Here is a 26,607-nt window from a genome sequence, read left to right on the forward strand (position 1 = left end):
TTGTCACCTTTTGATGACCTGAATCACCAAGGATTCATGGGTATTTGGGAAGTTCCAGAAATGTTCCTTCTACCATAGCTGTAATGCTGTAATGCTCATTACATTGCTTTACTGTGGGAAAGAGTAGAAGAGCCAAGTAAGCTGAGATTCAAACCCCTCAAAGCATTGATCTCCCTCAATGTAGCGTCAGAGCAAGATTCTACAAGGGTTTAACAAATCTTCTCTCTCACAGGATGGAGAAGTGAAGGGAAATACATCGGTTTTCCCTCCCTTAGAAGAGCACAATTTTGTTAGTTCAAACAAAGTACCATAAGTTTCTGAGGTCGTTCAGGAAGTTGCCGGGACAGAATACTGAGAAGTTTTGTACCACTTTGTCCTCCCTGTTGAGCACCATCTGAGCTGTCAAACTTTGCTGCCAATGGGGGTGAATCAACTTGCAGCACGAAATGTTTGGTGAGGTAGGAGGTTTCTGTGACACAGATTTGCAGCGCCTGTTCCCAAGGTTTACATTTCTAAAGAGACTTTATAATTGGTGGAGAGCAGACAGACTTTTTGGCCAATCAGATTCTGTGCCGAGGTGGGGGATCTGCTCTTCCTGCCCGCCTCTCCTCCCCCAGCTCCCAGGCTCCACTCAGATTCAATTCCCCTCCTCCTCCACACCCCCGCCATTTGGTGACTAAGAAGAACTGCTGCAGGCAGACAAACCTCGGAGCAGTTTTTAAGAGCTGGAAGGAGATATTAGAGATTTCAGCTGCTACATCCCAAGCCCTGGGTCTACCTTGGAGACAGGACAGCAAAGAATCAGTGTCCAGGAAGGGACTTCTGGGGCATGGGGCCCAAGACACCCACTGAGCTCTCTGGGAAATGGCAAGTGCTATGCATGTTGTCCTTGTGCTGCTGGGGCTGGGTGTCTGGGCAGCTTCATTACTCAGTGGTGGAGGAGTCTGAGCCTGGGACTCTGGTGGGGAATGTTGCGCAGGATCTAGGCTTAAAGGTGACAGATCTGTTGAGCCGCCGACTGCGGTTGGGCTCTGAGGAGAATGAGCACTATTTTTCTCTGAGCTTGATGAGTGGTGCTCTGGCAGTGAATCAAAAGATTGACCGAGAGAGCTTGTGTGGAGCCAGCACCAGCTGCCTGCTGCCAGTGCAGGTGGTGACTGAACACCCCTTGGAATTAATTCGTGTAGAGGTAGAGATCCTGGATCTTAATGACAACTCTCCTAGCTTTGCCACTCCTGAACGAGAGATACGCATCTCAGAATCAGCAGCAGTTGGAGCAAGGTTTCCACTGGATAGTGCCCAGGATCCAGACGTGGGCACCAATACCGTGAGCTTCTATACTTTAAGCCCCAGTAGCCACTTCTCTCTGCATGTGAAAACCCTAAAAGATGGAAAACTGTTTCCTGAACTGGTGCTAGAGCAGCAGCTGGACCGTGAAGCGCAGGCAAGACATCAGCTAGTGCTTACTGCTGTGGATGGGGGTACCCCAGCCCGCTCAGGCACCACCTTAATCTCTGTCATCGTGCTGGATATCAATGATAATGCTCCAACCTTCCAGTCCTCAGTTATACGTGTGGGACTTCCAGAGAATGTACCCATAGGTACATTGCTGCTCCGCCTCAATGCCAGTGATGTAGATGAGGGCACCAATGGCCAACTAGACTATTCTTTTGGAGACCATACATCTGAGGCAGTGCGCAATCTCTTTGGCCTAGATCCTATTAGTGGAGCCATCCATGTGTTAGGTCTCATAGACTTTGAGGAATCAAGTTTCTATGAAATTCATGCAAGAGCCCGGGACCAGGGACAGCCAGCGATGGAAGGCCACTGTGTGATTCAAGTGGATGTGGGGGACGTCAATGATAATGCCCCAGAGGTACTACTGACCTCTTTGGTGAATCCTGTCCTGGAGAGTACATCAGTGGGCACAGTAGTGGGATTGTTCAATGTGCGTGACCGAGATTCAGGGAGAAATGGTGAAGTAAGCCTGAATATCTCTCCAGATCTGCCATTTCAGATTAAGCCTTCTGAGAACCACTACTCATTGCTAACTAGTCAGCCCCTGGATCGTGAGGTCAGACCACACTATATAATCAAGCTGCTGGCCAGTGATGCGGGCTCACCTCCCCTGCAAACTCATCTCACAATCAAGCTCAACATTTCAGATGTTAACGACAATACACCTTACTTCAGTCAGCAGCTTTACACTGCTTATATTTCAGAAAACCGGCCTCCAGGCTCCCTTCTCTGCACTGTGGCTGCGTCAGATCCAGATATTGGGGATAATGCCCGCCTCATCTACTCCATTGTAGGGAATCAGATCCAGGGAGCCCCAGCCTCCTCCTTTGTTTACGTCAACCCTGACGATGGGCGTGTCTTTGCCCAGCGAACCTTTGACTACGAACTGCTGCAGATGCTGCAGATCGTAGTGGGGGTTCGAGACTCTGGCTCTCCCCCATTGCATGCCAACACATCTCTGCACGTGTTTGTCCTGGACCAGAATGATAATGCCCCCATGGTGCTGCATCCAAGACCAGGCCAGGAACTCTCAGCCCCCCAGCGTCTCCCTCGCTCTATTCCTCCTGGCTCCTTGGTCACCAAAGTGACAGCTGTAGATGCTGATGCAGGCCACAATGCGTGGCTCTCTTATTCTCTATTGCCCCAGTCCACGACTCCAGGGCTGTTCCTGGTATCTGCACGTACTGGGGAGGTACGCACAGCCAGGGCCTTACTAGAGGAGGATGCTGACACCCAGCAGGTGGTGGTCTTGGTGAGGGACAATGGTGACCCATCCCTCTCGTCCACAGCCACAGTGCTGCTGGTTCTGGAGGATGAAGACCCAGAGGAAATGCCCAAATCCAGCGACTTCCTCACACACACCCCGGAGCGGTCAGACCTTACCCTTTATCTCATTGTGGCTCTGGCAACCGTCAGTCTCTTATCCTTAGTCACCTTTACCTTTCTGTCAGCTAAGTGCCTTATGGGGCAAGCCAGTGGGGACGGGGGCGGGGGCCAGTGCTGCAGGCGTCAGGAGTCACCCTCGCGGGAGTTCTATAAGCAGTCGGGCCCCAACCTGCAGGTGAGCTCCGATGGCACGCTCAAGTACATGGAGGTGACGCTGCGGCCCACGGACTCGCAGAGCCATTGCTACAGGACGTGCTTTTCACAAGCCTCGGACGGCAGTGACTTCACTTTCCTCAGGCCGCTCAGCGTCCAGCAGCCCGCCTCCGCGGCGCTGGAGCCTGACGCCTACAGGTCCCGCGCTAACACCCTGAGGGAGCCGAGCCAGGTGAGGGGCGGGGTGCGCCCTGGGGGCGGCCGAGGTCCCGGGCTGGCCGGGGGTGCTGCACCCGCCACTCCTGTCAGGCGCCCCCCTCCCCCGTGGCCAGGACCTTTGGGACTGTCGCCTCCGCCGCTGCCGCCGAGCCAGAGATGTGGAAGGGGCCGGGAGCCCCGGAGACGGAGACTGAGGGCCGGTGTGTGTGTGTGTGTGGGGGGGGGGGGGGGTCCCACACCCCCACTTAGCCAAGCCGGGGACTCCAGGCGGAGTTCCACAGCGGTTGGGGGGACCACGTAAAGGCCGCCCCAGCCACTCGCCGGCCTCACGGTTCCTCGGTGTGACCCCGCTCCCCGGCCGCCCGCCCTAGGAACGCACCCTCGCGCCCGCGCCCTCACGCCGCCGCTCCTCTGACTGGCGGGCAGCGCAGCCCTCAGAAAGTTACTCACCGCCCAGCAGGTGGTGGCGAACAGCCCAAGCGGCGGCCCCCGAGGGCGGCCGGGGGTTCAGGAGTCGCTTCCCCGCGCTTCAGGCTGGCGGGGGTCGCCCCCGGCCGGCTGAGGCGTCAGAGCGAGCGCGGGAAGGGCTCGGGCGCTCTAGGCGCGGGGCGGCGGCACTCTATGACCCGCGAGCTGCGGGTCCTGGGGCCCAGGGTAGCAGAGGCCGGCCTGGGGCCAGCACGCCGGCCTCCGGGGAACAGGCAGCCCCGGGGCTCAGTGGCATCGGCGGTCGTTACTTCGCGCGAGATGTGGGGTTCTGGAGCGCCAGGCCAACCCGCATTCTGAAATGGATTTTTGATTTGTGACCATAATGTACCAACGATCCAAGATCAGGGCGTTGGGGGTTGACCGGAGTATCTGGGTCTGGGGCAAGCCCTCCCGGCGCTGGCGGAGGGAAAAATCACAGTCTGCCCAATGCGGTGGTGCCCCTGGATACCAGGAGGTTTTCTTACGAACAAGAAAAAAAAATGACAAGTTCTTATAAACCTAGAAGCCTTTATTCAAATGTCCCTAATCCCCACCTTGCCCTGCTGAATCATGCGGAGTCTGCTGAGGTTCTAATAGCTAGTTGAGAGAGCCTCACTCTTTCCTCTTCTGAGAGAGTGTTCTAGGTACTGGCATCACAGAGGGGAAAGTTCACAGGGTAAATGATGAGGTAATCCAGGCTGGTCTAACACCAGAACTTGTGCTTTTCAGCGCTCTGAGACCTTGTAAAGCTGGAGTTCAGGAGATGGTTGGTATCTACTGGGGTATTAGGGCTATTTTAGGGCCTCCCATATGGAGAATTCACTGAGCTCCTCATTCTTGAACAGTCCTAACTGGACAGCTTGGGCCCGCCATCCTTTTGTAGGCTGAGTCTTGTGCAGCTCCTCTCCTTGGATCTCTCAGGGTTTGGGCATCTTTGTGTGTATCCTGTTGTATCTGAGAAAGTTGTGGCCCAGGGCGGGACATCCCAGAGCCCTTCTCCACAGGATCCTCGAGGGTGATGCTCTGGAATGAGGCCTGTGGCTCCAGGGACACTAAGTTTCTGAATTCTGTTCACATAACTACTACCTGTGAGCCTTCCAAATGTCATTTAGCAGCCCTCGGTCTTCTTTCTCTCCAGTGTAATCAGACATGCTCACACCTCCCTCTCTGCTCCTGGGAGTGTGACAATTAATTACCAGCACACCCTAGAACTGGGAAGGAGATGCCTCCAGGAGGGTTCCAAGACAGAACCTTCAGAAAACAGTCCCCCTTTCCTCCCTTGATTATTGATAGTTGGCCTGAGTTCCCCTCCTTCATGGAGGTGGGGAGGGGTGCCGGCTACAGATTGGTCCCTTGGGAGCCCCGGAGACTCAGCTGGCTCTGCTTGGAGGCTGTGGGAGCTTGATCTCTGCTGGGCTCCATCCCAGCAGTTTTCTCTATTCCAAACAGAGTGGCCTTGTTCTCTCCTCCTTAGTCACAACCATTGTCTGGCACAGAGTTTTAGGGGTGAGAGGTCCTGGGGCTTGGATGCCCTGCAAAGGCCCAGTCTGGCATGACTCCTAAATTAATAATGTATTTAGCTGTGGGAAGGGATCTCTGAAAGCCAAGAGTCTGGAGAACGGGTTCCTCTGAATGTGTTGCAGCAGAAATCGGCATGGAAAGGGTTACCAGGAGCGCAGCCATCTTGCTGCAGAGGAAGCTTTGTTCCCAACTGAGGAGCTGAATAAATTCTTTCCAAGGCGGATGGAATTCTCATATAAAACCTCTTCTTCCAGTCTTTTATTTATTTTATTTTTTAAAAATTGGAGGGAGGGGTAGTTCTCTGCACTCTTCTCCCCAGTTTCACCAAAGACCTTTAGCACAGAAATTAATCTATAATTTAATCTAAGCATAGAAGTTCTAGGGGCAGTGGGGGAAAGTCCATTTCTCTAGCAGAAGAATCTGGGTTTGCTCACAGTGGTCAGATAAATGTTTGTATCTCTTTGTTTACTGAACCTCAGACCTCTAAGATTCCGAGGCCTATTTTCTCTTTGCAGATGACATTACCCCCCTCCTTCATTTTATCCTGTTTTCCTCTCTGTGTCCGCTCCTCTCCTTCCCTCCCTGCCAGTCCCCAGGGGCTCAAGTGACATTCTGACTTCTCCCCTCTGTTCTCTCCACAGCAAGCCCCGCCCAACACGGACTGGCGTTTCTCGCAAGGGCAGAGACCCGGCACCAGCGGGTAGGTGACGCCTCTCCAGCCCACCCTCTTCTCTGCGGCATTTTTCTCAGGGATGACGTGGGAGGAAGGGGGGGGGGCTCCGATGGGCTACAAATGGCTTCTTCCCTCGTTTTTTCAGAGATGTTGTCGTAGATTGGGGTCTGGGGAACAGATCCCATGAAAAAGGTGCTACCTCTGGCATCTTCTAAAGAGCCAACTCTTATACCCACCCCGCCTCTGTCTACCTCCTGGGGACTCTAGGGGACCCAGAGATGTTCTTAAAAGTGGTCTCTGGATGGAGGGAAAGCTTTTGTTTATTTTTTTTTCAAATTTTCGTTGAGGTACTATTATTTACAATAGTGTAATGACATTTCATGTATGCATCATTTCATCACTACACCCACCATTATTTGGGCAGAGAGGAGGTTTTTAATGTCTCTGTCCCCTGCTCTGGCTTGGGCTGGCTCCATTCTTCCCTGGAACAGAAGGCAGAGAGCTGTCAGCGGTAGGGCAGTGGAGAGCTGGGATAGCATAGCTGGAAGTGGGATGGAGCAGAGGGAAGGGAGCACCTTCTGGGGAGCTGGGGAACAGGTCTCCCCCACCCTGCCCTCCCTCAGGCTGCCTGCTGGTACCCTTTTGTCACACCCTGGTTACTGGCCTCTTATCTCAGCGTTGCTCCACAGGACCCTATCTCAGCCTCCATCTCTGCCTCTCCCTCTCTTTTTTCAGTCTCTGTCTCAGTTTCGGTATTTGCTGCAGCGTCCTGATCACCAGGGTTTGTATCTTCATGCATTGATCTGTGCCTCAAGCGCCTGTCGGGGCATTGGTGCTCAATAAATGTGGAATCAATGAATAAATGTGGTTCTTCCTTCTTCAGTCTCTTCTTGCTTTCTGTCTCTGTCCTTGACCTCTTTTCTGACCTGTATTCTAGCTTCTGTGTCTCTATTTCTGTCTCTCCCTAATTCTGACTTCCTCGTTCTCAACCTCTCTGGGTCTCTTTCCTTGTCGCTTTGTCCCTGTCCCTTTCTGTATATCACTCAAAGTTTGTTCTCCCCCCAACCCCCCACCCCTGTCTTCCTCTGTTACTCTTTTTATTCCTCTGTCTCTTGTTATCCTTTATTTACTTATTTTTTGACTCCGTGTCTCTGTCTCCATCTCTCATTTCTTTGTACTTGCAAGCGAGCCAGCACAAAGATGTGGTGCAGCCCCCACACCTCACACAGAGAGTCTTTGATCTCTGCTCCCGCTACCACACACCCACCCTTCCAGGCTGCCCCAGCTGCTCATTTCAATCCATTTTGAAATCCAGTTAAGACAGCATCCCCCCTGGGGAGGGGGAGGGGACATCTTCATCGGAAAGACCTTGAGAAGAGTAGTGGGCTCTCAGCCAAGCCTCCTTGTTAGGTGCCAGGAAGCCTGGAGGAACCCACGGTGCCCAGGATAAGAAGTAGGGCAGAGCTTAGGCCGCCTTCCCCTGCCCCCTGGCCAATTAATTTTCCCAGGTGCTGCAGATTTAGCATCTGCCTATTTAGCAGCCTCGTGGCCACAAGAACCCAAGAGACCTTAGCCTATGGCAGAGATTCCAGCTTGTTCCTGGACATGTCCCATCCCGTCTTGGTGTTCAACATCTCAAGACACTTCCTAGAAGGTCCCCAGAAGGCAGCAAACCAGGCAGCCTGACTACTCTTGACCCTCCCTTGACCCCGACTGTCTGTCTCCTTTCCCATTAGCTATTCACAAAATCATTCCTGTATTCCATTCATGTATTTATGTTTCCATTCATTCTGGAAATATTTATTGAGCATCTCCTTACTCAATCTAGGTTGAATGTCAAGTGCCAGACACTTGCCTCTAAGAGTGAACTTCCAGACCAAAGGGGGAGACAGAATATCGATAATAGACCACACTCAAAACAGGTCTAGTTACAAACCATAGCAAATTCTGAGAAGTAGAGGCTAACATGAGTGTAACTGGGGAGTGGGGGTAGAGGGAAAGCTTCTAGAAGAAAGTGAGAGGAGCCAAGATGGTTGAGAATTACTGGCGGCCTTCCCACCCCGATGCTGGACATTCCAGACTCTAAGGCAGGATCCACTGCTGTCCCAGGAAAGTCCCACCAGTGTCCTCTGATGTTCTCAAGTCCCTTGGTGACCTGAATTACATGGAGGAGCTCTTAGGGAAATTGAGGACATACGGCACGAGCTCTCCCATCCTTCATCAACTTGAGGATGAAACAGTTACTGATTTGGTATCAAATTGGCCCAGATGGGCTAAGAATTAGGGGGCCCAGTTCAGCACCTGCAATTCTCCTTCTTTATTTTTTCAATCAATAGAAACACCTTTATTCTTTTAAATAGTAGCACCTACTGTAGACCAGTAATGTTCTAGGTGTAAGAAATAGAAAATAGATATGGGGCCAGGGAAATAGCTCAAAGGGGGAGGGAATATTCCTTGCATGGGATATTCCTTCCCTGAGTTCTATCCCCACCGTCAAACGGCCCCCCAGCACCACCAAGGAGGCACATACACACACACACACACACACACACACACACACACACACACACACACCAAGGGTCAAGATTAGTCTTCATGGGCAGACCGGTTCGATCCCAGGCACCATATGGTCCCCAACCATGGGCAGGTGGAGCCCTGGAGACACCCAGACACCAGCAGGGTGGCCTGCGGAATCCCAGGTGAGCAGTACCACATCCTTGGACCCTTGCATTGAACCTCCAGCAGGGGTGACTGAGAATTGCTTGGAGTGGCCCTCAGGCCTCCTAAATGCTACTTGGAAGACACCCCAGCTCCCAAATTACAAAAGAATAAATAGGTCTCTGCCTTCAAGAAAGGAGACAAACATTAACCAAATAATTGCAGACATAGAAATGTAAGATTGCCACCTCCTGAGTGCTTGAGAGCAGTGCCTGGTGGTCAGAACATTGAAGAGGGATTTGTCCTGGGCAGGGAGAAAGGGGACATCTAGGAGGAGATGAGGCTGAACTGAGTTCTGAAAGATGAATAAGAGTTAACCTCTAAAAGAAAAAGGAAAGGGATTTCCAGGCAGAGGGAAGAGGCAGGACCTCTGTCATCAGCCTAATGACAGGGAGCTTTTCCTCTGCTGCCATTGGATGAGTTTATTAGAGCAAGAGGATAAAGGGGGTGATTTCTCTTATTCAACCTAACCCTCCACTGCTTCTCACCCCACTCCCTCCTTACCATTTGGCATGCCACATTCTGAGCAGACCAAGAGTTAAGTTCTTGGTAAACTTGATTCAGTCAGCATTGGGTCCCATTTTCTAGTTTCTAGATGCAGTCCCTGCCTGCCAGGCCTTCTCCTCTCACCACATCTCATCAAAGAATATCTCATTCCAACAGCTGTAGTGTTGGGTTCTGAACCCAGCAAGCCACTTCTCAGCTGTAACTCAGGCCCTACCTACCTGAGATGCCCCCAGCATCTGCACAGAGGAGAGAGTATTCATGGGGCTGCCCTGGTCCCTACAGTTCTCCAAGAATGGTTTTACAGGGTCCTTCCCCAGCTCTATGCCCCCTCCTGTCCCTACGGAAGATGAAAGATGGAAGGCACCAGCTCTGTGCTCCCTCCTTTTGGGCAGTCATTCAATAAACAGCAGCTTTTCCTCATGCTTATGAAATACTAAATAGTCATTATAAAATATGATCCTTAAAGAAAAAAATTTTGAAAAAGCCACCTCATTTTCACATCCCAGGGAAACCCGATTAATATTTTTTTTCCAACATGGAAAATTTCAAATCTATGTAACACAATTACAAGGTGTAACAAATCTCTATAATGCCTCCATCAACTTCACCCAATGTCCTGTCTCTCCTCTCTTCCCCTCACTTGAATTATTTTGAGATGGGGCTGGAAAGAGAGCACAGCTAGTAGGCACTTGCCTTGCATGTAGCTGACCCAGGTTCAATCCCTGGCATGCCATATGGCCCCCCCCAACCCCAACCCCCGACATCCCACATAACTGCCAGCCAGTGATTCCTGAGTGCAGAACCAGGAGTAACCCCTGAGCATCAACAGGTGTGGCTCAAAAAGAAATAGAAAAGGAAAAAAAAAAGAAAAGCTGTTATATCTTGAAATAAATCCCAAGCAGCATATTATTTTATCTGAGTTCTCATTGTCTTTTACAAATTATTTTTATAGATTATTTTTAAACATGTAAGCTTAAAATAATTTTAGTAAACAGAATAAATAGTAAAATAATATAAATTAATAAAATCAGCCAACATGGCCGAGAGTATCTCGCCCGCACGGCAAAGCCTGGCAAGCTAGCTGTGACGTATCCGATATGCCAAACACAGTAACAACAAGTCTCAAAAAATGGAGATGTTACTGGGCCCACTCGAGCAAATTGATGAACAACTGGAGGACAGTGACAGTGAATAAAATCAGCATAAAATGGGACTGGAGTGATAGCACAGCGGTAGGGCATTTCCCTTGTGCGCAGCCAGCCCAGCCGAGCCAGGTTCTATTCCTCTGCCCTCTTGAGAGCCCGGAAAGCTACTGAGAGTATCCCGCCTGCATGGCAAAGCCTGGCAAGCTACTGAGAATACTCAATATGCCAAACACAGTAACAAGAAGTCTCACAATGGAAATGTTGCTGGGCCTGCTCGGGCAAATCAATGAACAATGGGAGGACAGTGACAGTGACAGCATAAAATATCTAGGTTGCATTTACATGTCCTGACTTCCTGGAAATGTGACTCTCTTTTTATGTTAATGTTTTGACTTCTTACTCAAACTAAGGTTTACATTTGGTAGACTGTCTCAAATATCTAAAGGTTTTGTTTTTTTTTTTTTGGCTTTTTGGGTCACACCCAGCAATGCTCAGGGATTACTTCTGGCCCTGACCCAGAAACTATTCCTTGTGGTTCTCAGGGGACCATATGAGATGCTGGGGATCAAACCAGGGTAGGCTGTGTTCAAGGCAAATGACCTACCCGCTGTACTATCATTCTGGTCCAGATATCTTAAGTTCTTTCAGTACCAAAATTCTCCTCTATCTCTGCTTTTTTTTTTTTTTGCCAGTTATTCAGTAGTCATCATTTATATGTTATTTTTCTAAAGTATTTTCTTTGTGCAATCTAATAACATTTGTGGATTGCTTTTAAATTGTTTTATTATCTTTTGAGGGTGGTGAGGCCACCCCATCAGTGCTCAGGGGCTATTCCCTCCCCAGTGCTTAGGACACCATGGGATGTCAGGGGTCAAACTTGGGCCTCCCATAAGCATGAGCATGAAGCATGTGCTCAGACCTTTGAGCTGTTTCCCTATCTTTGCTTCTTCTTTTTTAAAAAAATGATCCAGCTGGAGCTGGATAATAAAATAATTTAAAAGAAATCAGGAGCAATGCTCCTGAGCATTGCTAGGTATGACCCAAAAAGGAAATAAATAAATAAATTAGCCAGGGCCAGAGCAAAAATACAGTAGTTTGGGTGCTTGCCTTGTATGTCGCATACTCATATTTGATTTCCATATGGTCCCCCAAACTCCACCAGGAGTGATCCTTGAACACAAAGCCAGGAGTATGCAATCTCGGAACCCAGGGGTTTCTGGCAGTAATAAACCCTCTAGGTTTATTACTAAAATGTAATAAACCCTCTAGATTTATTACTAAAATGTCAGAAATCCAAATTCGCGTGGCCACTGTTTTGGCCACACGACATCATATGCTCTTCATAATCAACAATAAAAAACAAATTTTCTAATTACGTCTTTGTTGCAGGTCTGAATGTTGGGGAAAATCCCAAATAACAATGTTGGGTCTTTTGTTGTAATATTGAATGTGATCTAGAGAGAGAGAGAGAGAGAGAGAGAGAAAGTAAAAAGTGAAAATTTGCCACACAGGCAGGGGGTGGGTGGGAGGGGGGTATACTGGGGTTCTTGGTGGTGGAAAATATGCACTGGTGAAGGGACAGGTGTTTGATCATTGTATGACTGACCGAGACTTGAACTGAAAGGCTTTGTGACTGTTCTCACAGTGATTCAATAAATTATATATATATATATATATATATATATATATAAACAAAGCCAGGAGTATGTCTGAGCACTGCCAACCCAACCCAAAACTAAAAATTTAAAAAAAAGAAGAAAAGAAAAAAAGAAAAGTAAAAGAAAGAAAAATATCCACCTAAATAAATTGTTCACACACTTCTTCACAGAATACCAAAATCTTCTCAGTCAACTGTTATGTTTCTTATAGTTTTTAAATTTTTGTAATTTACGAATATTGGGGAGGAGGTCTTTGGGGAGCACCAACAAGTGCTCATAACGATGCTCAGTTATTTGGTGCCAGGGATTCAAACTGGGGTCAGTGGGATGCAATTCAAAGCTCTTAAGCCCTATGCTATCCCTCCTGTTCCTGGATTCTTTAAATTTTAAGTAGTCGCTGAGGTCCTCTAGTCACCATCAGTTTCTTTTATTTGTTTTTGGGGCCACATCTAGCTGTACTCAGGGCTTACTCCAGACTCTACACTCAGGGATCACTCCTGCAGTGATAAGGGGACCACATAAGGTGCTGGGGGTTGAACTGAGATTGGCCACAAGCTCCCTGCCCTCTCTACTATCTCTCTTGTCATGTCCATCAGTTTTGAAACTTTTTTTTCTCTCTTTTTGCAGTATATCACTAGGATATTTTTTCATGTCAACGAAGTTGTTTCAAGTCATTTAACTTTTCTACTAATAGCCCTTCATCTGGGCGGGAGCGATAGCACAGCGGTAGGGCGTTTGCCTTACAAGCGGCCCACATGGCCGACCCAAGTTCGATTCCTCCGCCCCTCTCGGAGAGCCCGGCAAGCTTCCGAGAGTCTCTCGCCCACACGGCAGAGCCTGGCAAGCTACCTGTGACATATTCGATATGCCAAACACAGTAACAAGAAGTCTCATAATGGAGACGTTACTGGGCCCGCTCGAGCAAATCGATGAACGGGAGGACCGTGTCTACCGTGTCTAACCCTTCATCTAGACATATATGTACATTTTTAAAATGTGGATATGGTTTGGGGCCCCATGATGATGGAGATGTTGGTGGGGATCAAACCCCAGCCTCCTGCAGGTGAAGGATGCGCTCCAGACTCTTGAACCATCACCCTGACTTGAATATGTTCTAAGTACTATACATGCATGTACATATTAACATAATGAAATTTAGGTTGTTATGGGGGCATTTTCCAAGTTCTCTCTTTTTTGAGTCTGATGAAGGGAGCTTTTTACCATAGTCTTGGAAGTGGTTCCTCACACATCCCCAGCACACCTGAGTACAAGCTCTGGGGAACAAGAAGTGTATCTCTGTCTCTCAATTCCTAATGTCATAGGATGAGGTACTGAGTGGGGGGTGTGTACAGTGGTCACTTAGATATAGTCAGTGTCATCCCCGCTGTCCTGCTGCTGGGCTCCAGGACTTCTCTGCTGAAGTCCAAGATGTTGTCATGTTGAAGATCATAGCTTTGGAATCACATCACTTATTTTAGGTGGCGACTTTGCCAGTTACCAGCTGTGTAACTTTAGAAACTTCTCTCCTCCTCACTGAATCCTGGTTTTGTCTGCTGGGACATAGGGATAAGCATAACACTTACTTGCAGATGATTCTGGGCAGAAATCAAGTGTCTTTGTGTGTTTGCACATGCACACATGCATGCATGCCTGCCCAGAGACGAGCTCAAAAGAAGTGTCTTCTCTGCGGTTCATTTCTCAAAGAGCTTGCAGTTGGCCTATGCTCGGGCTTCAGCCTCCATATCCCAGAATCCCCCTTACTAAGTCAGCCTGTTTTGGTTCTAAGCCCACTTTCCACTCCTGTTTATTCCCTCAATACCACTGCACACCTGCAAGGTTGTGGATGGAGCTCACATCCCCAAGTGTCAGCTTCCCCACTGCCTCTCCTGCTTCCCACTCTGTCCCCAACAGGCGTCACCTGTTGTGTCTAACCCCTTTGGAGCCCAGAGAGAGCTCAGGGGGCTGCAAGTAGAGACCCCATCTTGTCTCCTTCCTCCCAGAGGTACTCCCAGTACTTCCTCCCAGTTCTACTCCCAGGACCCAGTTCTACCCCCAGGATAGGGTCGTCTTTAATTTTTAATTATATTTCTTTTTGGCTTTTGGGAATTGAAGCGACAGCACAGCAAAGGGTGTTTGCCTTGCATGCGGCCAACCTAGGTTCTATTCCTCGGCCCCTCTCGGAAAGCCTGGCAAGCTACCGAGTGTATGGCAAAGCTTGGCAAGCTCCCTGTGGCGTATTTGATATGCCAAAAACAGTAACAAGTCTCACAATGGAAACATTACTGATGCCCGCTCGAGCAAATCGATGAACAACGGGAGGACAGTGCTACAGTGCAGTACTTTGGTTTTTGGCAGTGCTTAGGGGTTACTCCTGGCTCTGCACTAAGGAATCACTCCTGACAGTTCTGGGGGGAATGTGTGGGATGCTTGGGATAGAACCCAGGTCGACTACATGCAAGGCAAGCACCCTACACATTGTACTATCTCTCAGGTGCCTGATAATGTGATTTTTAAATACTTAAATCCCTCCCCCCCACACACACTTTTTTGTTGTTATTGGGGCCACATCCATAATACTGTGAATGGGGGCCATGACATGCCTGGGATCAAACCCATCAGTGTAACCTGAGCCACACCTCTGACCCCTCTCTGTTAATCTTTTCTCCTTTTTATTTTTAATGTGCGAGTTAAATCATTGGAAGCCTGGATGGCATTTGCTTGCTTTTTCCCTTTCATCACCTTTACTCCAGAACAATCTCCTGACTTTAAAATATTTCCTTAATGACTTAGTTCTTGGAGAGCCCAGGTCCCTTATCTCTCTAAATGACCGTGTGCATTTACAGTTATCTCTCTAAATGTCCCGGTCTGGATTTGCGGCTCCTCTCATGCTGAGATTAGATGAAACAGTCCTGGTTAGAGCACTGCATGGGGGTCGAGAGAGCACAGGGCTGGGATCGTGAGTCCAGAGTATATATATCCTACTGGGATTTGATCCTCAGTACCACATGCCACACCCCCTCCAAGGCCCTCTGGGCATGACCCTATAGGCCTCTGACCAATGCCAGGGTGGCCCTTGTGGTCCTGAAACACTGCAGGGTTTTAACTGTACCATATCTTTATTTATTTTTTTATATTAAAAAAATTTTTAATAGTGAGACATCATGAGGTGTACCATATCTTTAGACCCTACATTGAACCATTGACTGGTTAGCCCAGAATCACTGGGATTGACCCTGTACCCCTAATCAACATTTGGGAGTCCCCTCCTCACCTCCTTACCCCCTAAAAACAGATATTGCAGGGCAGTTGAGAATATAGCTCAGTGTTGTGGAGTACACATCTCATATTTATGAGACACTGGGTTTGATCCCCAGAATCTCCATCCCCCAGAAAGAGAGAGAGAGGAAGAGAGAGAAAGAATTCTGCAGGGTGCACTGTGCTCCCTCAGCACAGAAAGAACCATTTCCTGTCAGTTTGTTTCAGTGTCAGTGATGTTCAGAGTGTTCACTTGGCTAAAGTGGTATCCCCGGATCCCATAATATAGTTTCAAATGTTTGTGATTAATATGTGACAGTGGTTGGCATTTGAGACTGCAGCAATCTTTCACCCACATGCAGTATTTTAGTATTCAGGGATGATCCTTGCCTGAATCTCCTTTATATGTGGTTACAAAGTAGCCATTTTCCTTTCTTTTTTCCACATTTATTTAGCTGCCATTTTCATGTAAATCACCTGGCTCACTGCTTCAGATGTAAATTTCACTCCTCAGCAAGGCTAAACTGAGGGACCCCTCCCACCCTGGATCTGGACTAGTCAGGGCTCCCCCGGACTCCCTCTGCTCTTTGCCTCCATGGCCCTTGTCCCAACTGCCATGACATAACTGTAATGATTGAATACCAGCCTGTCAGTGTGGACTGTGGGCCTGGTAAGGACAGACTGTTCTGTCCTGGTCATGACTTTGCCCTACCTAGGCTCCTGTCTGCAGTTGAATAGTTGCTCTAGAAATGGATAGAGAATTCTTAGTCTTTCCATTATGGTGGAAGAGAAATGAGAGCTCGCCTTTTCCCTCCAACCTTGATGACAGTCATCTGCTGTTACTGTGTAAGGGACACCTCCAGGAGCCCCTGGATGAGCCTATCTCCTTGGGATACCCGTCCGCAGGTACAGACCCTGGGAAGGTTTTCCAACACTTGTGGCTCTCACCTCACCCACTTTAACTCCTTCAAGACCTGCGCCCTGTGTGCTGTCCTTTCCTTTATCCTGAGAGGTGGGACCACACCCACTAGTGCTGGGGGACCATGAGGGTTCAAGGAATGGGGATCACACCCGGAGCTCCCTCATGCACAGCAAGTGCTCACGCCCTCTGAGCAACCCCCGGGTCCCTTAATGTCCTCCTTACTCAGAGTGACCTCACTGTACAGCACCCCCCTACATTGCCTTGCATGTAGCAAACACGGGTTTGATCCCTGGCATCCCAGATGATCCTCAGAGCACCACCAGGAGTAATTCCTGAGTGCAGTAACCTCTGAGCATTGCCATGTGTGGCCCAAATCCAACCCCCTCACACACACACACACACACACACACACACACACACACACACAAAGAAATGGAAATGATTTGAACTTTGAAGTTTCAAAAGAAACATGGGAATATTCACTATCGGAAAACCAAGGTTGAAATTCTGTAGGGCTGTTTTATAGGTAGCATTTAAAAATGGAATTTGTTTTCTTCAGTGGGGTTCACCCCAAATATGCTTGAGAGTTTGGGGGCTATTTTTGGTGACACTTGACCTTGGGCTCCACAATGTGCTGGGGGCCACCAGACTGCCTCCCTCAGTGCTGTGGAGATGGTCTTCCCCATCTCTGGGGCCTCCTGCAAGGGGGCACGAGCTCCCCCTCTGTGCTCCCACCCAGGCCTGAGAATTCACATTTTTAAGATTTTGAATCTCAAAAGCTAGAGAGGTAGCACAGAAAGTAGGGCACCTGCCTTGCACATTCCTGACCCAGGGTCGATCCCTGGCATCACTTACAGTTCCCCTGAGTCCTGCCAGGAGTGATCCCAGAGCACAGAGCCAGGAGTAAGCCCTGAGCACAGGAGGCAGTGACCCCAAAACAAAACAAAGCAACAATAAAAAGAATATATTGAATCTCTTCATGTTCTTCTCAGCACTCGAAGAGGTGAAAGGCCTTAGGTGCTTGGGCAGGTACAGCCTGGCTGCAGCAACAAGGACCAGAACCCTAGAGTCACCCAGGGCAGCCAGAGTGGTCACGAGTGTGACAGAGGCACCTGACCCAGCCTGGTTGAGTGTAGACCCATTGGATACACTGTATTCCCATGACCAAAGCAAAGCTGAGAACCAGCTCCAGTAACTGGATCTGCCTGGAATTTGCTGTTGAAAAGAGCTTGGGGGGACGGGGATGGGGCTCAGTGACTTGGCGTCTACCCCAATCTCTGTCTCTCTTGCACTGGGTGCAAGATCAACCCAGGGTCGATCCCTGGCACCACAAAACAAGGAAATAAAAATGGAGGCTGGGGGAGGAGAGATGGAGGGAAGGAGGACTTGCCTCAGAAAAGTTTAATGATTGAATGTTTGGGCTCAGAGCTAGGGTTCTTGTGAACTAGAGGGTTTACAGGGGTTCTTCAGTGTTCAGTGCAATGGGCTTGATCCTTGGGACTCAGAAAGGCACTGAACACTCTAAACATTTGGGGGTTTTTTGGTTTTTGTTTTGTTTTGTTTTGTTTTGTTTTTTTGCTTTTTGGGTCATACCCGGCAATGCTCAGGGGTTATTCCTGGCGCTGCACTCAGGAATTACTCCTGCCAGTGCTCGAGGGACCATATGGGATGCTGGGAGTTGAACCTGGGTTTGTTGCATGCAAGGCAAACGCCTTACCCACTGTGCTATCGCTCCAGCCCAACATTTGAATGTTAGAAATCTCTCTCTCTTTCTTTCTCTCTCTCTCTCTCTCTCTCTCTCTCTCTCTCTCTCTCTGGACTCCCATTACTCTCCCCTGGGTCTCTCTGGGTTCTTACCCCTTCTCCTGGTTTTGACACATCCTCTTCCCTTTCCACTTGAGTTGTTCTAGGGAGATGGTCTGCTCTCACCAGGGTGACTGTTGTGCTATCCTGTCCCTTTCTGGGGGCAGGGAGAAGTCTGACTCCTGAAACATTGTGTCAGGGGCTGATGGTACAGTGGGGAAGCATTTACCTTGTATGCAGCTGACCCAGGTCAATCCCCAGTATCCCATATGGTCCCCCAAGCCCCACCAGGAATAATTCCTGAACGCAGAGCCAGGAGTAGAGTAACCCGTGAGCATGCAGGGTGTGGCCCAAAAGCAAGCACGCGCACACACACACACACACACACACACACACACACTCACTCACACACACACACCAACAATAACAACAACAATAACAACAACAACAACCCCAAAACATAAAAACCAAAAACAAAAAAAAAGAATTGTCTCAACTATGTCCAACCTGGCTGAAAGAAAGCAGGTCTTGGGCAGGGGGTGAGAAGAAAATACTGGATTTGGGGGTGCTGGGAAAAGATGGGGAGCATTAACCTGGCTGATCTGGGAACTGTGCTCACCGTGTCCCTTCCTCCCCAGCTCCCAAAATGGCGATGAGACCGGCACCTGGCCCAACAACCAGTTTGATACAGAGATGCTGCAGGCCATGATCTTGGCCTCCGCCAGTGGTGAGTTGTGGGTGTGCTGGGGTGTGGGGGCATCCTTAGCTTTAAAAAAAGCCTTAGCTTTCCTGGCTTTTCTCGTCTCCCGACTCCCCAAGAAGCCCCATAATTCTAGTACCGAAGCCGCAGCAGAGGGATGAGGGCTCCTGGATGCCCGGGAAGAGGGGGGCATGAGGAGGATAGGTCCATGGAGATGAGGGGAGTGGAGGAGAAGCATGTCACCTTAGCAGGGACCAGCCCTGGCCCGCACTTTGTCTGCATATCAACCTTGTGCTGAAGCGTCCAGGTGAGGCTATGTGCAGTGCTGGATATAGAACTCAGGGCCTCACACATCCCAGTCCCAGATAATTCTCTCTAAACTCCAGTTTCTGCAGCCAAGAAAATGGGAACAGAGACCTCAAAGGGTGGCTGGGAGGTGTAAGTGAAAAGACCTCGGGGCTGGAACTGTAGTACAGCGGGTAGGTAGGGCGTTTGCCTTGCATGCGGCTGACCCGGGTTTGATTCCCAGCATCTCATATGGTCCTCTGAGCACTGCCAGGAGTAATTCCTGAGTACAGAGTCAAAAGTAATCCCTCTGCATCGCCAGGTGTAACCCAAAAAGCAAAAATAAAAGGAAGAAAAGACCCCAAAGTGGCCTTTCTATGGAGAGATAGTACAGCGGGGAGGGCGTTTGCCTAGCACATGGCCGACCCAGGTTTTATCTTCAGTATCCCATTTAGTCCAGTATCCCAATCACTCCCCAGGAGTGATTCCTGAGTGCAGAGCCAGGAGTAAGCCTTGAGCACCATGGATGTGTCCCAAAAATTAAAAAAGGAAAAGAAAAGAAAAGAAAAAAGGAAAAGACCTCTTTATGGGCCTGGCCCACTTGGCTACAGCACACACTCTGTTCTGAAGTCTGTTTCCTCACAGGCTGAATGCCGAGGATGATTGTCACCCGGGAGTCACGGGGTCTGGGCAGGGGAAGCAGAACCATGTTATTAGTACTTCAGAGCGTAGACTTTGGAGGGAGGCCAGTGGATTCCAATCCCACCCTGCCACCCCCTACGTTAGCTGTGAGGCTCTCTGGCCCGCGGTTTCACTTGCTGTGAAATGGGTGCAGAGAGGATTTCCGGGGGCAGGTTGGGGGTTGGGGGGTCTATTGTGAGGGCCAATAGAAGGCCTGGGGACTGGCAGAGAGCCCAGGCATGATACATGGTGGCTAAAATGGATTCCTTGTCTTTATTGAGCCGTCAGAGTGACTAACAGGCAGGATGAGAGGAAAGCCTCTTCATAAGACCTCACTTCTGGACCTGCAGAGAGAGTACAGTGGGTAGGATGTTTGCATGCCCAACCCGGGTTCGACCCCCCAGCATCCCATAGGGCCCCCGAGTTCCACCAGGAGCGATTCCTGAGTGCAGAGCCGGGAGTAGCCCCTGAGCATAGCTGGGTGTGGCCCCCAAAATAAAAAAAAAAAAAAGAATTTGCTTCTGGGATAGCAAAAGTGTCTTCTAGGCAATCACAGAAGGTCAGGGAGCTGCTGAGCCATGCTGGAGACCTGAGGGTAGAGAAGCAGGTAATGCCAGAACAGTTAACACCCTCACCATACCTGCTATTGTCCCAGGCACACGCTAGACAAACTTTCTGGGCCCCCACTGACTCCTTGCTCTCCTCCAAGTCTCCCTGTCCACCCTGCGAAGCCCTAACTGCGCTTACAGCGAGAGCTGAAAAATGCGGAAGAGGTGTTTGAGCTGCAGATTTGGTGGTTCCAGCCCAGCCTGACTCCCAGGTTCAGGCTATATCACTTTGGTGTCCATATCTGCCTTTAGAGCCAGCCTCAGTTTCTCTAGCAGCTGAGATCTCTTAATGCCCTGCATTATTCTCCCAAATTAGGGCTTCCAGGTTAAATCTGGATTTTATCCATAAGCTTAGTTGCCCAGTTAAATTTTATTAAACCACAAATTATATATATATACACACACATATATACATACATACATATATGTGTGTATGTAATATATGTATTTTTTATATATATAGTGTGCTACAGTGCTTTTATATACATACATATATGTACATATACATATATACACATATATTTTATATATACATGTGTATATGCATATATGTATATGTATATATATATATAAAAGCACTGTAGCACACTGTCCTGTTGTTCATCGATTTGCTTGAGCGAGCCCAGTAACGTCTCCATTGTGAGACTTATTGTTAACTGTGTTTGGCATATCGGATACGTCACGGGGAGGTTACAAGGTTTTGCCGTGCAGATAAGATACTCTCGGTAGCTTGCTGGGCTCTCCAAGAAGGACAGAGGAATCGAACTCGGGTTGGCCGCATGCAAGGCAAACACCCTACCTGCTGTGCTATATATATAGCAAAGTCACTGTCCTCCCGTTGTTCATTGATTTGCTCGAGTGGGCACAAGTAACGTCTCCATTGTGAGTCTTGTTACTGTTTTTGGCATATTGAATACATCACGGTTAGCTTGCCAGGCTTTTGCCGTGCCGGTGCCATACTCTCGGTAGCTTGCCGGGCTCTTCGAGAGGGGCGGAGGAGTCGAACCAGGGTTGGCCCGAGTGCCTTGCCACTGTGCTATCGCTCTACCCATGCTTTGTGTGTGTGTGTATATATATATGTGTGTGTGTGTATGTGTATGTATATATATATACACACACACACACGTATTTGGATTTTGAGTCACACCCAGCTGTGCTCAGGGCTTACTCCTGTTGGTGCTCAGGGGACCATAATGGGGTACAGGAGTTCGCACCTGGGTTGGCTGCATGCCAGGCAAGCGCCTAAATAACTGTACTATCTCTCTGCTCCAGCCACAAATAATATTTTAACACAAATAGATCCCCAACAAGAGTACTGGGACATCCTATTATATAGACTATAATATCCCATAAAAATATAGTTCTTTTTAAAAAAAGACTCGTTTCCCTGAAGTTCCAATTTCACTGTGCCCTATATTTTTGTTTGCTAAATCTGGTCCTTCTGCAGATGTGTCTGTGAGGCCACGTGGGGCCAGGTCTGTGGTTGGTGAATGGACAGAGGAGAGAAGTGTTGGCCAGTCTTTTGGGACAGAGCTGGCCCAGGCTGTGAGGCCATAATTCTAGAGGCCGGATGCTGACCATGACAGAGAAGGGCCGCTGGGGAGCCCAGGATGGCCCTGGAGGGAATTAAACAGACCATCAGCTATATTTAGTCTTGTGGTCTGGAGGCCTCAGGCCAGGAGCAGGCTTTTTAGGCTACAACCAGATTTTAAAAACAGAAATGAAATCAGTATTTATGGTTTCAGCCCCTCTAAAACGCTCCCAACCCCCCTCCGCAGGCCTGCAGCCTGGCCCACACAGGGCCTGACCCAGGCTGGCCTGGCCCTGGGGAGTTGCCCCAGAGGGTGAAGGTGGCAGAGTCAGGACCCTGCTCGCGCTTTCACACCCCATTCCTGGCCCTGGAGCCCGGCCCAGCCAGGCCTGTGGGGCTGCAGCAGGCTGGCGCGGGAGAGGAAGGGAAGCACTTCTGAGCCTCTTAAATAAACAGCACGGAGGAGGTGCGCTCTCTCGAGGAGGCTGCGGTTTGCACTTCAGCCACCTCTGGCCTCGCTTGACCAGGCCTCCCTGGGCTGCTCTGCTGCTGCTGCTGCGAGGGAGCCGGGTCACCTCAGCCCTGGGCTGCAGGTGTGGGGGAAGGGAGATGGGTACAGAGGGGAAGCTGTATCCGGGGAGGGTGGACATGGGAGAGAGGAGACTGGCTCTCACCATCTCAGCCATGATGGCACAGGATGCTTCTGGCAGCTCTACAGAATCTGGTTCTTCTTGAATTAAGGGAGATTCTGTCCCATCCCCTTCCTGGGTCTTGTTGGGGGTCATCGGGCCCTGCGGAGTAGGGGAAGGGATGCCTGACTCAACTGGGCTGACCATGGAAGCCCTGACGCCCTGTGCGGTGGACTCACCTGTCTGCAGCCCACTGGCCTCAGGAGGTGGAGGAGGTGTCAGGGGTTGGGGGCCCCTCTGGGATGTTGGGTGAACATAGGATGTGGTGGCTTCAGCTTCTTACCCAGTCAGGCTCCTCCTAGTTTTCTGTTTTTGTCTCCCTGCTCCCCAACTTGGTATGTGTGTGTTCATGCGTGTATGTGCATGTGTGTGCATGCATGTGCGTATGTGCATGTGCTTGTGTGCATACATGTGTGTGCATGCGTATGTGAGTGCATGTGTGTGCATGTGCATGTATGTATGGTGTGTATAGTGTGTGTGCATTGTGAGCATATATGTGTGCATGGGCATGTATGTATGGTGTGTGTGCATTGTGTGTGTGCTTGTGTGTGTGTGTGTGTATGTGTGTGTGTGTGTGTGTGTCCTGGCGCCTCCAAAGTCTCCCTCTAGCCCTAAATCACTCTGGAGTCCTGACTCTTTGAAGGCAGATCTGGCCCCCGCCCCCTGCACTTCCATTCCCAGGCTGGGGGTGGGGACGCGGCCAGCACGTGGCTCCCTCCTGGAGTCAATTAGTGGAAAGAGGGAAGCGGCTGTGCAAAGAAAGGGCTAGGGGGAGGGGAGCAGCTGCGGAGGGGAGAGGGAAGTGGGCAGCTGCGCCCTTCCTCGTGGTCTCCGCGGCCCCCCTCCCTCTCCCGCATTCCCCCACCCCCACCCCCGCAGGCCCCAGGATCCGGGGATTTGGAACCTGAAATGGAAGCTGGTGAAACCTGAGGAGGCGGAAAGACCCGGGCTCATCTTTCCTTTCCCTTTTCTCTCTGCCCCCCTCCTCTCCGCCTGTGTCGTTCTTTGAAAATATTTCCTGCCGGTTTCCCAATGCCTGGTCCGTGTCCCGGCATTACTCAACCTCTCCGCCTTAGTCATTGGCGGGGTCTGGGGTATGAAAGCGGGCTGGGCGGTCCTGGGCCTTTAACCCTCACGCGGCTGGGGGCCTCCAGCCGGGACTCAGCAGCACGGGGGTCCCCTCCAGTGCACCCTGGGCCAGGGAGCGGTGGGATGGAAATAAGGACACACTGGTGGCTGCCAGCTGACACTTGTGATGCACTTACCTCTCCTGGGGTTGGAAGCCCCATCCGGTCCTGCTGGACCCTCCATAGCCCTGAGGCACTTCTCTACCCTGCCAGATCGCCATTCCCGGAGCTCGATCTGCTGCACAGAGTTTGTTTCTACCAGCTCCCAGCAGATGCAGAGGCAGGACCAGAGGGTGTAAACTCTGGCCCTGTCTCTTGGGTGCGGTGGGAAGCAGGGTTGGCGGCTCTCTGGCACCCTGTGTCCAAGCTGGCTAGGGGTCATCTGCTCACAGAGGCGCCCACCCTACGTCCCGCCAGAACCTGTACAGGCTGGTGGGACCCTGAGCCTTGCTTCCCCTCTCTGTGAGGTGGGGAAAATAGCACACTCAGTGGGGTGTTGGCCGGAGAGAGTGCAGGTCCCAGATTGCTATGAGGTGGACAGTTACAGCACCGCCTCCTGAGAGGCTGCTGAGACTCTCTCTGTGCTGCTCAGCTGTTTGGGTCTGACTCTCTGCTCCACCCTGGCAGGCCTGGACCTCCAGGATCCCTGGAGCTGGGCGCTTGAGAGACCCCCTTGAAAAGGGCAAAAGCCTTAGGGTCTCAGCTGCATCTCAGCCCTAAGAGAAAATAACAGCGAGCATTTTTTCAGGCCTTACGTGCCCCAGGCACTGATCTAGATTCATTACATAAGTGCTCCTACTTTGCCTTCTACAAACGCAGAAGAGGTGATACAGTACCATCCCCATTTTGCAGAAGAGAAAACTGAGGAGACAGAGGACATTAGGACTAGGGAGGGAATTCCCAATGCTAGGCAGGCTGGGGTGGGGGGGTGGTCATTAGCTCCTTGAGGTACTAGAGCTGTGACTGGGGACCGGAAATTTAGCTTCTGGCCTTTCTTTGTCTCCACAGAAGCCGCTGATGGGAGCTCCACCCTAGGAGGGGGGGCTGGCACCATGGGCCTGAGTGCCCGCTATGGGCCCCAGTTCACCCTGCAGCATGTGCCCGACTACCGCCAGAACGTCTACATCCCCGGCAGCAATGCCACACTTACCAGCGCAGCTGGCAAGCGGGACGGCAAGGCCCCAGCAAACGGCAACGGCAACAAGAAGAAGTCAGGCAAGAAGGAAAAGAAGTAACGTGGAGGCCAGGCCTGGAGCCCGCGGGCACCTCCCACCCCAGTCAGCCCAGCCTCTCCCCACCTGTACCCAGGCCTTGGATTTCTAGGGCTGGCCCCCAGGATACTGGGTGGGGCCAAGGCCATTCTTCCCTTGGGAAACAGAAACAAGTGCCCAGTCAACACCCCCCTCTCTGCCCCCCCCTCCGGGGGGATTGAATATGCAAAGGGAGTTCTGCTGGGAACCCCCATCCAATCCATTGCTGTGCCCATGGGGGTAGTAGGGTTAGTGTAGACACCGAGAACCATTTATCACACCCCCTTTAGTTACGGCTGAACTCCTCCATCTTCTAAATTCAATCAGAATCATCTACCTGCTCCTGGCCCTCCCCCCTACCCCACCCCAATCCTTCAACATTTCCTCTTTCCCCCCAATAAGGTGGTTGGGGTGTTGAGGTACCTACCAGGTGACCCAGAATGGCTCAGAGTTCTGAAGAGATGGGCGGGCACCACAACCATGGCTTTCCCTTTAGTTTTCCCACTTCCCTCCTAAAGCGTGGTTTGGTGCCAGCCCATTGGGCGCCTGCCAGAGCCTGAGACCAAGCTCAAGATTTGGATTACACAGTCACCAGCCCCGTGGTACTGATGCTTGCTGGATTTAGGGAGGGCATTTTGCTGCCATTCCTCTTCCCGAAGCCCTGGGGACCAGTCTTTTGTTTTCCATTTGTCACTGTTTGATATTCCCACTGCATGCTGTGACTTCCCGCACCCCATACAAGAGACTCCATTGCATGTTCCAAGCCGTTAAGTATGCGGTGGTAAGATAGAAAAGGGAAGGGTGTGAATGTGGAAGAGAGGGGGGGTTGGACAAAGCTTGACCCATCAGCTAAATAGGGTCTTGTGGGACAGGAAGCTCTGTATGCCCCAGGGTACTGACCAGATCCCCAAATTCCAGCCATCAACTAAGTACCAGGCTAGACCCTCACCCACCTCTCAGCCAGCCTTGGGCAGAGCTACCGGCAACTCTGTATTCAAACTGACATTAGGTCAAAGGTAGCACTGAGAACGCTGAGGACCAGGTTCCCCCCGCCCCCCCGCAGAGGTCAGAGGATCCTCTGTGGGTGCTGGGTACTCCAGAGGAGCCTCTGTTGAAGGATCAGTGTGGCCCTGCAGGTGGAGAGGGCCGGTTATGCCATTCTCGACCCTGGGTTGGGGAGGCAAGAGGCAGCATAGACCAAGTGGAGACTCATCTCAGCCCGGATCAGGGCTTCTCCACGGGACCGCTGCGCTCCTCCAGCCTGGGTCCTTAACCTTGCCAGGTGCCATTTCTTCTCCGCGAAGGTCACTGCCCAGGCCCCTAGTCCGCCCCCTAGTGGCCAGAGCCTGGTTAAAGTCCCCCAGTGCCTCCTTGTGCATAGACCTTTCCTCTGCCCAGCCCCTTCTGTCTCCCGGTCCCGTTCGTCCAGCGGGGCTGCGCGAGAACCCCATCCCGGCCCTACAGTAGTATAGAGACCCCCCTTTCGGCTGGTGTAGAATAGCCAATAGTGTAGTGCGGTGTGCTTTTCCGTGATGGCGAGTGGGCAGCGGGCAGCGGGCTCCGCGCGGTCTTCTGTCCCCGGTCTGCCCGGCGGCCCGTGCTGTGTTTTGTGCTGTGTCCACGCGCTGCGGCGACCCCCCTCCCCGGTACTGACTCCTATAAGCGCTTCTCCGCATAGTCATGTAGCTCCCCACCCCCACCCTACCCCTTGTCTCACGCAAGTTTTATACTCTAATATTTATATGGCTTTTTTTTTCTTGGAAAAAAATAATAAAAAGGTTTCTTCTGAA

At 50.7% G+C, this 26,607-nt stretch overlaps 1 protein-coding gene across 27 annotated transcripts in view; it reads left to right on the forward strand.

Moving 5' to 3' along the window:
* The window catches only part of LOC130032902 (protocadherin gamma-C5), a 194,854-nt gene extending 168,247 nt beyond the window's left edge, over nt 1-26,607 (forward strand). For 25 of the 27 annotated variants that reach the window (XM_056124554.1, XM_056124551.1, XM_056124546.1 and 22 more), the window contains 3 exons: nt 5,907-5,965; nt 18,585-18,673; nt 24,576-26,607. In XM_056124554.1, coding sequence (XP_055980529.1) covers nt 5,907-5,965; nt 18,585-18,673; nt 24,576-24,802 — 375 coding nt within the window. In that variant the 3' untranslated portion in view covers nt 24,803-26,607. Of the gene's footprint in view, nt 1-422; nt 3,290-5,906; nt 5,966-18,584; nt 18,674-24,575 lie in introns of those variants that run through there. The other 2 variants (XM_056124544.1, XM_056124570.1) reach the window with 2 other exon arrangements.

Source organism: Sorex fumeus, unplaced genomic scaffold (assembly GCF_029834395.1).
Source record: "Sorex fumeus unplaced genomic scaffold, SorFum_2.1 ptg000051l, whole genome shotgun sequence".
NCBI classification, from domain to species: domain Eukaryota; kingdom Metazoa; phylum Chordata; class Mammalia; order Eulipotyphla; family Soricidae; genus Sorex; species Sorex fumeus.